Below are 12,278 nucleotides of genomic sequence, written 5' to 3' on the forward strand. Positions count from 1 at the left end.
TGGATTGCCTGTTGTCTCTGTGTGTTCCTGCTGCTCTTTATGCAAGGACCAACTGGGACTCAGGGCAACTGTTTGGGGTCTAGCCCTTGGCGTACAGAGGGTCACACACAAATGCCAGACCCAACAGGCTGCCTCAGCTTCATGTGTGATCATCTGAACCAGACAGAGAAAGAAAGCACACCAGTTGGAAACAGACAGGAAAGAAAAGGGAAAAAATTAAATAGGAGAATGACTTGAGTCAGAGCAACGGCAGAACACCACTGGTAGGATTCACAGATGCCTACTGCCCAGGATGGAGAGGCACCACATCCCCAGGGCTACGTGGGTCCCGCCATCTCTGCCAAGTCCCAAACTGTGTGTGTCTCTCGGAATCCTATGTGTTCAATTGGCACCTTGATTTGTTATCTCCGTCTTCACAACAAAGCTCCTACTTCATGCAACCAGTGTCTCTTCCTTACGGCTTCAAATGCTTGACACAGCTTGACACACTAAAATGTCACCTTCTAAAGCACGGATGTGTTTGGGATCACATAATATGGGGTTGTGTTTTTGTTGGTTTAAAAATAGTATATAGAGAATCTTAGTGAGTAAGATTAAGGGAAATGCACACAAGAGGGATTTTTTAGAATGTATCATTCTTTTTAATATTTATTTATTTCCTTGGCTGCAGTGGGTCTTAGTTGCAGCATGTGGGATCTAATTCCCTGACCAGGGATCAAACTCTGGCCGCTGCATTGGGACCTCTGAGTCTTAGCTACTGGACCACCAGGGAAGTCCCCATTGTTTCTTTTTAACAAAGTGAAAATAATACAAAATTCATTGTGGCAGGGAGAAGGGTTTTGAGTTAGAATTCATGTAATACATTTGAGCTAAAGGTAACCTCAAGAAATTATGTTCCCTGTTTAGTACACACTGAACTGTGCTTTACTCGTTGGTAGGATACAGGGCTCCATTCTGGAAGGATTGGTGCTAAAGGAATCTAGATTTGTGATTATTCATTCGAACAACCTGTAGTTACTACAGTCCACAAATAGGAATCTCATGATGCAGCCAACACCAGGCTTTTGGGGTGGAGGTGAGGTCCACGCAGGAACAGCTCGAAGAGTTTCTGAGCCCTCCACTGGAAGAGGGTGTTGACTTCATCGTGGAAGACTTCTGTCTTTAGGCAACACTTAGTAGAGAGGAGAATCACTTTAACTTTCCAAACTTTTCCAGATTAGAAATCAAGCTAGATTTGTTTTTCATTAAACTTTTTATTTTGAGAGAACTGTAGATTCACATGGGGTTCTAAGAAACAACACAGAGCTCCCTAGTTTCCCCAGATGGCAACATCGTGGGAAATTCTAGGGTCACTGCCCAACCAGGGGATGACACTGATACAGAATATCTCATCACCAACAGATCCCTCCTGCTGGCCTTGTAACATCCTCCCCCACTCCCCTCCTCCTTGGCAATCCCTGTTCAGTCCTCAAGGTTTGTAATTTTGCCAATTCAAGAATGTTACATAAACAGGACCATACAATATACAACCTTTTGGGACTGGCTTTTTTTTTCACCCAACATAATTCCCTGAAAATTCATCTAGTCGATCCAAAAATTTATTTCTTAAGTCACATGAAATCAATCTCTTACACAACACCAAACCTACACCCTTCAGCAGGGGACAGGCACCCTGTCTGGGAAGATTTCTAGCCTGTGGAATCTCAAACGGATGTTAGGACTCTGAAAATGAGACCACCTTCTTTCAGAGAGCCTGTGGACAGCCAAGTGAGACTGCAAACTGGTCCAACAGACACTCCAGATTCTGCATTTTCACTCTGATAAAGCTGGACTTCAGAGGCATAGTGTACAGTCTGTCATCACCAGCTACTGCATTTCAGCCTGATGTTTTTGTCTTAAGCATAGAAACTTGAATAGTTGATAGCCCATGATAGCTTTTCTTCTTTCTTTGAAGAGCTTGAGACAGACTCATAAGGTTTGTGTTGCTTGCTATCAGCTTTTATATAGTACACACTTTAAAATGAAGGTAGGAAAATTATAGGTACCTCATTCAACTCCTACCCCCTGAGATCGACATTTTCCCCTTACCCTAGAGATCAGCTTTGGCAAAGCTTCAGTAACTTGCCTTGGTTACCTATAAAGCAGTCACTGAAGGGAGCCTGGAGCAGGTGTGTCTGTATTGCCGAGGTTCCACCTTGGTGTGAACCCCAAAGCTACACAGTGAAACAAAGACCCTTGTGATTAGTTCTAATAAACTGTGCTGATTATACCAGTAAGACCAGTTCACTGCAGAAAAAACAGAGGAGTCAAAAGAACAGGCAATGATTAATGTCTTTATGTACACACTACCAGAGCAACACTTTAAAAAGAACTCTTAAAAATTGCCTGGTTTTAGCAAGTAAAATTTCGTTAAACATGTAGTTTCAGCATACCTCTAATTCAGAATGACAAGTCATGTTACTAGCAAAAATATTGATGATCCGTCAAGAGTTACAGTGCATTTCTCCCCTAAGTATTAGGTCACGATACCATTATGAAGGCTTCAGAAGGAAAATTCTCTCACAGGCTGAATTCTAGATTCCGTATTTTTCTATTAGCTCTTTTGCTTTAGAAATATAGGCGATCATGGCATCTTCCTTTGATAATCCTAGAAAGATACAAACAGGTTGACTCACCGCCTGATGCATGTGGAAATTAAGACGGTTCGTGTAACGTTTAAAAACTAACTACCTTTTTGAAGGTTCCAGGCTTCCCACTTAGCCTTTCCTTTTAGATCTAACAGTGCTGGACACTCTGCCAAAAGAGGGACAGATATATTCACGGGATTACTTGTTATTTTATGCTTCTACACTGTTCAACAAAGTGTACTGTTATTTTTTAATATGACAGCACAATACCAATATCTATGTCTCCAATTACAGACTGTTTGTAGAGTCCATAGAGCGCTTTTAATTCCTCATCATCTGGCCTGGTTTTCAGCTTCCTCACGTCTTTGGCCGCCTTGTCAAAATCAGCCTAAAACAAAAAGACAGTGCATTTGCTAACTTTTGGCAGGTTTATCTGCTTCAGGGGAACTTAGGACAGGAAGCTTTCAATCAGAAACGAACTATTACTGCTCTGGTTCCACCAGAATTATCCTTATTTTAATTTGTGGATACTTCCTCTGGTCCTTACCTGTTACATGGACAATGCACCTATGTATTTGATACAGAGAACAAACTAAAATTCTTAATATTTAAAATGTTTATCTAAATGTTTAAAAACTGAAGAATACACAAATAAATGGAAAGATATTCCCTGTTCATGGATAGAAAAAATTAACAGTTAGTAAAATGTTCATCTTACCCAAAGTCATCAACAAATTCAATGCAGTTCATTATCAAAATTCCCATGGCATTTTTCACAGAAAGAGAAAAAGCAATCCTAAAATGTGTATGGAACCATAAAAGCTAAAGCAATCTTGAGAAAGAAAAACAAAGCTGGAGGCATCACAATTCCTGATTTAAAATAATATTACAAGCTATATAGTGAGCAAAATATATAGTATGGTGCTGTATGGTACTGACATAAAAACAGACACAAAGATCCATGGAACAGAGTCAAGAGCCCAGAAATAAACCCGTGCATATATGGTCCATTTGTTTATGACAAAGGAGCCAAGAATATACACTGCAGAAAGGGCAGTGTCTTCAGTCAACAATTCTGGGAAAACTGAATACACATGCAAGAAAAATCAGACTGGACTCCATCTTACACCACATACAAAAATCGAATCAAAATGAATTAAAGACTTGAACATGAGATTCAAAATTGTAAACTACTAGAAAAAGACAGAGAACGTTCCTTGACATCATTCTTAGCAATGATTTTTGGATGTGACACTGAAAGCAAAACTAGTTAAAAGGAAAATAAATACAAGAGACGACAGCAACCAAAAATGCTCCTGCACAGCAAAGGAAACCATCAACAAAACGAAAAGGCAGCCTACGGCACGGGACAAAATATTTGCAAACTGTATCTGATAAGGGGCTAATTTCCATATATATACAGAACTCATATGACTGAACAGCCACAACAACTAAAAAAGCAAAACAAAACAATCTGATGTTAAAAGAGTCAGGAGATTTTTCCACAGAAGATATATAAGGACCTGAAATGATGTTCCACATCATTAAGCATCAGGAAAATGAAAATCAAAACAACAATGACATATAGCCTCATATCTGTAAGAATGGCTATGATCAAAAAGGCAAGAAATAACCAGCGTTGATGAGGATGTGGCGAAAAGGGTACCCTATACACCACTGGTGGGAATGTAAATTGGTGCAGCCACTGTGGAAAACAGTGTGAAGCTTCCTCAGAAAAATTTTAAAAAGAACTACTATATGATCTCACAACCCACTTTGGAGTATTTATCCAAAGGAAATGAAATCAGTATCTTGAAGAGACATCTAAATATACTGAAATGTGTCAATATTAATGGCCTCTATTGGTAAGTTTCCTGTTTTTTAAAAAATACCATCTATACTCTCCAAATTTCCCATAATGTGCACATATTGTGTCTATAATAAGGACAAAGTTAAAATGCTACATCACTGCCCTCAGCTTCCTAAGGGCAGGACAGGGAGAGACTGTCCAGGAGGTATAAGGATCCTTCCCTTCAGGGGTGGCAGGCATCTCGGGTGTTCTATTTGCTGTGAAGTCCCATGCCATCTTCCAATGACAGCAACTCAAGTCCTTTTGGCAAACTAAGCCTTGATACGAATTCTAAGGCTTTTCAGAAACCATGCTAACTCCCTGCCTTCCAGGAAGGAGTTTTTGAAAGACTGTGCTTCATGTTTTGAAGGGTATGGAACCATCTGACAAGCTCATGAAAGCCTTGCTCAGTTCAGTTCAATCGCTCAGTCGTGTCCGACTCTTTGCGACCCCATGAATCGCAGCACGCCAGGCCTCCCTGTCCATCACCAACTCCTGGAGTCCACTCAGACTCACGTCCATCAAGTCAAAAGTGGAGCCCCTGACCATTTCCCAGGCAATTTCAGGGGTTCCCTCTCTACTCTCTCCCCAGGCAGAGAAGAAAAACCCATTCCAGAGCAGGGCCCAGGGCCGGTCTTTCTCTCCAGCATGCCCTTCCCTGGCACCCCAACGTGATACACATGTGTTTTACATGGCAGTTTCGATGTGCCTTCTCCCAGCCTAACCACGATGAGCTGTGGTGGGAAAAACATCGGGCTTGCATCAGCATCCTGGATTTTAATTCTAGCTTGGAGACACACTGCCCTGGAACCCTGTGTAAGCAATGGAGAAATCTGGCTTCAGCTCAAAAAAAAAGGCATCAACCTCAGCCGGGAAGCGTGAGGATGAAACAAGAATAAGACCGTAAATATTCTTGACTTCATTCTGTTGACTCTGCCGGCCCAGAGCTCACCACTTGTATCACACTATTGATTTAATATGTATTGAACACCTCTGAGGGGCCAGGCCTTGGGAGAGCAAACAGGGATGAACAGGGCAGCCAGCTTTCACAAAGCTCAGCGTCCTGTGGGAGATGAGTGGGTCACAGTGATTATGTGATACTTGCTCAAGCAGAGGAGCAGCGGGTGCCCTGGGAGAAGGGAGCAGTCGAGAGGGTGGAAGGCACCTTCTCCGAGGAGATGATGCTTAGCTGAGCCTGGGGAGGGGTGAGTGCCTAGGGGATGGGCAGAGACAGGGAAGGGGGTTCTAGGCAGCCCCAACAGTATCTATTAGGGCTCAGCACAAGGGCTGGTGGGAATGTATTTGTTCCCCCCAAGTATTCAGAACAGAGGATAGGCACAAACGTTCATTTCAGTAGCAAGAGCCTTGCCTTACAGAGTGCTGGCAGGTGGTAGGAGCCCATCTGAGCCCTGTACCTCCCTGTTGAATACATGAATGAAAAGTGAGTAGATATTAGGAGAGTCTGAAATTATCATAGGTGAGAAACAGATTTTTCTTTTTCTTTTAATCTTTGGCCACACCTCACCACATGCAGGTTCTTAGTTCCCTGACCGAGGATGGAACCTACACCCCCTGCAATGGAAGCACAGAGTCTTAACCACTGGACCACCAGGGAAATCCCAGAAACAGGGATTTAAAGGTACAGTCATTTACACTTAATTCCAAGCACTCTGGGCCAAAGGGAAAGTTGGATAATGCTGTCGTGCTGCTGCAGAGCTGGGCTCGCAGCTCTGGGTGAGGAATTTCAACCTCCGTTAAGCTCACTCTGCTGGAGTCGAGTCCTCAGCACCCTGTCTGAAAGCTGACCCACTGGATTTCCCGGGCGCCTGTGTCTGAAGGGTCTTCAAAACAACTCCCTTAAAACCTCTCCTTACACCCTCTCCCGTTCATGTTTTCACAAGGCCCCCCGACCCCGCCCTTGGTGTAGCAGTGATCCTGGTGTCACCGATGTCACATGGGGTGCACCCTGCCATGTACCCAATGCAGGCATTTAAACATTTTAAAGAATATTTAGTGGTGACAAAAAGCTCATAGTACCAAAAAAAAAAAAGAGAGAGAGCGAGAGCAAAATTATATAAAAAGCAGTGTGTGTATAAACATATATATTCACATATCACAAAGATGTCTCTCGAACACTTGAGAAAGTAACTTAGTGCTACTGTGGTTATCACTTGGGTGAAGGAATGCCTGATGTTTTACTTTATATTATGGGCTTCCCTGGTGAAGAATCCGCCTGGTTTCATATCTGGGTTGGGAAGATCCCCTTGAGAAAAGAATAGCTACCCACTCCAGTATTCTTGCCTCGAGAATTCCATGGACAGAAGAGCCTGGCGCGTCCATGGGTCAGAGTCGGACAGGCCTGAGAAACTGACACTTCCCCTTTTTTTCTTTTTTACTTCTTATTTGTTCCCTTTCCCCCAAATTTCCACCCTGAATATACATAGTTTTTCCTCCAAAGATCACAAGAACAGTATTTTAAGATTGTGATTTTTCCAGATCTCTGCACTTGCCTGGGAGAGCCCCAAGAGGTTCCAAGGAGCAAGGGGAGGCCGCAGCCGCTCACACCTCCCTCTCCAGGATGGGAAGAGAGCGCTGGGCAGGGCCCGCCGGGTCCGCCGGGTCCGCCGGGTCCGCCGGGAGCAGCCCCTCGCCCGCCCTCCCCGGGCCGGTGCCTAGTTTGCGTCTAACCAGTCCCCGGGGTTCACAAGAGTTGCTATAGGGAGCCCGGCACGCCGTCAACAGAGTGCACCGGTGCGGACTCCGCGCAATAAGGGGGCGCTGGGGATGGGGTGGGCGTGTCTCGGGGGTCCCCGCGGACAGCCACCGGGGACAAAGGCGACTGCCAGCAGCGGCCCGAAGCGGCGGGTCAGAGATGCGCCGCGCCCCCAGGGGGGCGTCACGCCGGCCCCACGCCCCACTCGAGCGCTTTTCTCCGGGACGGACGCTCCTCCCCGCCCCTAGCAGCGGTAGCACACCCAGCTCACCTGCAGGGACATGGCGGCTAAACCTGGACGATGCCTGTCTCCAAGCGCCGGGTTCCCGGGACCCCGCGCCCAGCGGCTCCTTAAAGGGCAGCGCGCCTCCGCCCGCCGGCTCCCGTTGGGCGCGCTCCCGGGCCCGGCCTATGCCCATTGGTCGCTGGCCCGCGAGGGCGAGGCTGGGCGGTGAGTGACACCCTCCGGGCGCGCTGAGCCGCGCTCTTCTCCCAGCCCAAGCCCTACAGAGAGTTGTGCGCTGCCAGGGGTTGCAACTGGCAAGGCGCAGGGAAGAGAATATAAATGAGCTCCTCTCTGCCCCTGACTCGCTGTATTCATTCTCTAGAAGTTGTTTGCAGGAAGTCCTGAGAGGTCTCTCCAGGGCACTGACCTCACTTGGGATTCCTTTTGATATATACCTCTGTCCTCTGCATGATTCTAAGAACTTAGATGGCAGACAGCATTTATCTGATGTCTCTGTCTCCCGACCCGTCTTTAGGCACAGCCCATCAGGAATGAAAAGAGGTAGTTTGCCTCTTTTCTCCTCGTTATAAAAGGAGAGCCACTTATATTCGGAACACGCTCTGCAGTTATCCCAATTGGATTTCAATTAGGGAAAAAAAAAAAAAAAAAAGCACAGGACTCTTCAACATGACCCCATTCTCCAGGGGAACAAACCCAGTGTCACTCGTCTGCAGACACAGAACGGGGTTGTAATTCACATCTGATTAAATTTTCGAAGAACTGGAACTGCATTTTCTGGTCATCTGAGGAGTTCATTACATGGAAGTCTTCGTGGAGCAAAGTGATTGGAAGAAAGGGCAAACTCAGTTTTAAGAAAGCTATTGATTTGAAATGTCTAACAATGTAACAAGATACAGGAGTTCAAGGGCCTAAAACGGTTTGCCTTGTTTTTGCATAAGAAACATTTTACCTTGTTTTTGCATAAGATTACACTTAAAAATTATTTGCTACATCTTCATGTAAATCCCTTGGTTTTTTATTTTCTCCTCAAAACTATTTTCATGGTGAAATCAATGAGTTTCCAAATAAGGGACAAAAAGCAAATTTTAGAACAATATACAGAAAGGAGAATTCCCTGGTGGTCTCGTAGTTAGGGCTCTGCGCTTTCACTGCTGAGGGCCAGATTGGATCCCTGGTTGGGGAACTAAGATTCCACAAGCCATGTGGTGTGCACCGCCCCCCCCCCCCAAAAAAAAAGAAAAGAAAAAAGAAAAAGAAATTGTTTTTTCTGTACTGGGCAGAACTTTTTTCAAAATTTCCCAGTGATGAGAAGCACGCTAAAAGGCACAATGAAAATAGCAGCTGAAGAAGAGCAAGTGCTCTGTCTGCTGGGGAAAACCCTCTTTATCAGGGTGTGTGAGTTGGGAAATACTGCAGTGAGCTCTGGCATCGCTGTGCATCTGCAGCTGAGACATTTTGATATAGTCATTATAAAAACTCAGGAGGAAAAGAGAGGGAAGATACACTGTGCTCCATTTTATTCTCTAAGTCTAGAATGTTATTTTAAGCACTCTTTTCAAGACATGTTCTTCTCTTGAGTTGCCATCCTCCTACTGGTTGCCAGAGCCATGACTGGCCTGTCTCAAGGAGCAAAAAGAAACAACAGAAACATCAATGTCCCCTGTTCAGTGATCATAATTTACTGCGTACAATGAAAACTCAGTTTTGTGGAACCCTTAGGGAGTCAGTCAAGCTGGACAATAAAGATTTTTATTTTCATTATTATTAAATATTGGTTATAAACCAGTATGCATACATACACATGTATTTTTTAAAATAAACCGCACATTTATGAACATACCACCAATTTATGAAATAGAACCTTCCCCTTTACCTCTGTGACTCTCCTGGTTCCAGTCCATCCTATCCTCCTTATTCTCTCACGCTTTCATTCATCTAATCAAACAGTTATTGAGTGCCAACATGAGCCAGGCACCCTTCTAGGTTTTTGAGAAACATCAGTCAGCAAAACAAACAAGAATCCCTATCCTTGTGTTACATTTTGGTAGGGGATGACAGATAATAAACATATAAAAAAAGCAAATTATACAATCTATTGAAAGATGTTAGGTGATAGGTGCTATTTTCTTTTGCAAAGATTTTCTTGACTTGGACCAGTTTTAAAGTCTTTATTGGGCTTCCTTAGTGGTCCAGTGGTTAAGAATCTGCCTGCCAATGCAGGGGACACAGGTATGCCCTAGTCCAGGAACTAGATCCCACATGCTGCGGAGTAATTAAGCCCATGCACCACCACTACTGAGCCTGCACTTTAGACCCCGCGAGTTGCAACTACTGAAACCCAAGTGCCTCGGTCCGGTGCACTGAAACAAGAGAAGCCACTGCAATGAGAAGCCTGTGCACTGCAACCAAGCGTAGCCCTTGCTCACCACAACTAAAGCTCTCATGCAGTAGTGAAGACCCACCACAGCCCAAAATAAAAATAAACATTAAAAAATAAAATCTTTATTGAATTTGTTACAGTATTGCTTCCATCTTATGATGTTCTGGGGTTTTGGCCATGAGGCATGTGGGATCTTAGCTCTCTGACCAAGGATCGAAACTGCGCCGCCTGCATTGGGATGTGAAGTCCCAACCACTGGACCGCCAGGGAAGCCCCTGATGGGTGCCGTTTTCAAAAAGAGCAGAGCGAAGAGATGGAGAATCTTGTGCATGTGGAGTGAGGAGGTGACTTGCCGTTATAAACATGGTCATCAGGATGGGTCTCTTGGGAAGATGACATTTGAGTAAAAGTTGAAGGAGGTGAGGAAGTGGCCTGGAAGATCCCTGGGGAAGAGATTCCCTTGCAAAAACAGCATCCAGCACAAAGGTACTCAGAAATGAGCTTCCTGGCAGGTGTGATATGCCAACGGGGCTGGAGCAGAGTAGCAAGAGAAGAGGTCAGACGATAGGAGATGGAGACCTAATCACACAACACCTTGCCTGAAGGCATTTGGATTCAAGGGGGAGTCAAACAGAACCACTGAGGGTTCTGAGTGAGGACTGACATGATCTGACTATATTTATTTATTGTTTTCTAAAGAATCTCTTCTGTTACTATGACTACAAAAAACAACATTGGAAGCAAGAGTCTTACCGTAATAATAAATCCAGGGGAGAACTTAATGGGTGTCTCCAACTCAGGTGGCAGCAGTGGAGGCGGTGAGATGTTCAGATTCTGCATTTATTCTGAAGGTAAAGTCAACAGGAGTCCCTGATAGATTCTATATTGGTATGAAAGAAAGAGAGGAGTCAGGACAGCTCTGAGATGTTTGCCTTGAGTAACTGGAAGGACTATAGGTGGAGTTGGCCTGATGGGGTGGCAAAGATCAGAGAGTGCCTTAGACAGCAAGATCAAACCAGTCAAATCCCAAAGGGAATCAACCCTGAATATTCATTGTAAGGACTGTTGCTAAAGCTGAAGCTCCAATACTTTCCCCACCTGATGCAAAGAGCTGACTCATTGGAAAAGACCCTGATGCTGGGAAAGATTGAAGGCAAAAGGAAAAGAGGATGAGATGGTTGGATAGCATCACCGGTTCAGCAGACATGAACTTGGGCAAACTCCGGGAGATAGTGAGGGACAGGGAGGCCTGGCGTGCTGCAGTCCATGGGGTTGCAAACAGTCAGACATGACTCAGCAGCCGAACAACAGCAACAAACATCAGAAGTTCCACTGTGGACATGCTGCATTTGAGATATCAGACATCCAAGTGGAAATGTGAAATGGGCAGTTAGATATTCAAGTCTCGATTGGTCTGGGTATATAGATCTGGAACTCAAAGGTTCAACTTCTGAAACGAGATAGGATGGCCCTAGAAACTCAGTGTGTATGGAGGAGAGATGGAAACAGAACTGAAGAGTGAGCCATGGGAAATTTCAACACTAAATATTTGGGGAGAAGAGCACGAAGGAGACAGAAAAGTGATCACTGAGGTGAGAGAAAAACCAAGAGAATGCAGTGTTGAGAAAACATCATTAGTGAGAAAGTATGTTTCGTTGTTGTTGTTCAGTCACTAAGTCAAGTCCAACTCTTTGCAATAGCATGGACTGCAGCATGCCAGGTTTCCCAGTCCCTCACCATCGCCTGGAGTTTGCCCAAGTTCATGTCCAAAGTATGTTAGGTTAGATGAAGACTGAGAATTAGCTATTGGATTTAGGTCATTCTCCAGATCACTGACTGATGACTTGAAGGGAAGTTTTAAAGCAGTCATGGGTGTGGGGGCTGGGGGAACAAGCCTGATTAGGGTGGGTTTAAGAGAAATCATGGGCTTCCCTGGTGGCTCAGAGGGTAAAGCATCTGCCTGCAGTGCGGGAGACCCGGGTTCAATCCCTATGTTGGGAAGATCCCCTGGAGAAGGAAATGGCAACCCACTCCAGTACTCTGGCCTGGAAAATTCCATGGAGAGAGGAGCCTGGTAAGATATAGTCCATGGGGTCCTGAAGAGCTGGACACGACTGAGTGACTTCACTTTCACTTAAGAGAAATCATGAGAGATAACATATTAAGTTTCTGGGGCTCTGCATTTGTTTATCCCCCCACCGACATCACATTGTCTTAATTATTAAAGCCTCCTAATTTTGTTCTTCAGGAAGGCCTGTCCTTGGCACCTTGCTCTTCTATATAAATTTTAATATCCATGAGTTGAGTTCCATAGAAGATTCTTGAATTTCTCTTGTCATTGCATGGAAATTATAGCACATACAACAAGCTGGGGAAGCATCCTCTCGTTTTTGTATTCTGGAAGAAATCAAGTAGAATGGGGAAAAAATGACAAACGAGAGGTTGCCCAGCCATCAGTGATT

The 12,278-nt window shown here is 44.7% G+C and overlaps 1 protein-coding gene across 1 annotated transcript; it reads right to left on the minus strand.

The window, feature by feature from the left end:
- Positions 1–617: 617 nt before the first annotated feature.
- Positions 618–7,794, minus strand: ACBD7 (acyl-CoA binding domain containing 7). The gene is made up of 4 exons (XM_069546446.1): positions 7,461–7,794; positions 2,898–3,015; positions 2,731–2,793; positions 618–2,647 (listed from the first exon to the last, which is right to left on the minus strand). The coding sequence occupies exons 1-4, from the start codon at positions 7,470–7,472 to the stop codon at positions 2,574–2,576; spliced, it is 267 nt and encodes an 88-aa protein (XP_069402547.1). The 5' UTR covers positions 7,473–7,794; the 3' UTR covers positions 618–2,573.
- Between the last annotated feature and the right edge of the window lie 4,484 nt (positions 7,795–12,278).

Source organism: Ovis canadensis, chromosome 13 (genome assembly GCF_042477335.2).
Source record: "Ovis canadensis isolate MfBH-ARS-UI-01 breed Bighorn chromosome 13, ARS-UI_OviCan_v2, whole genome shotgun sequence".
NCBI lineage: Eukaryota > Metazoa > Chordata > Mammalia > Artiodactyla > Bovidae > Ovis > Ovis canadensis.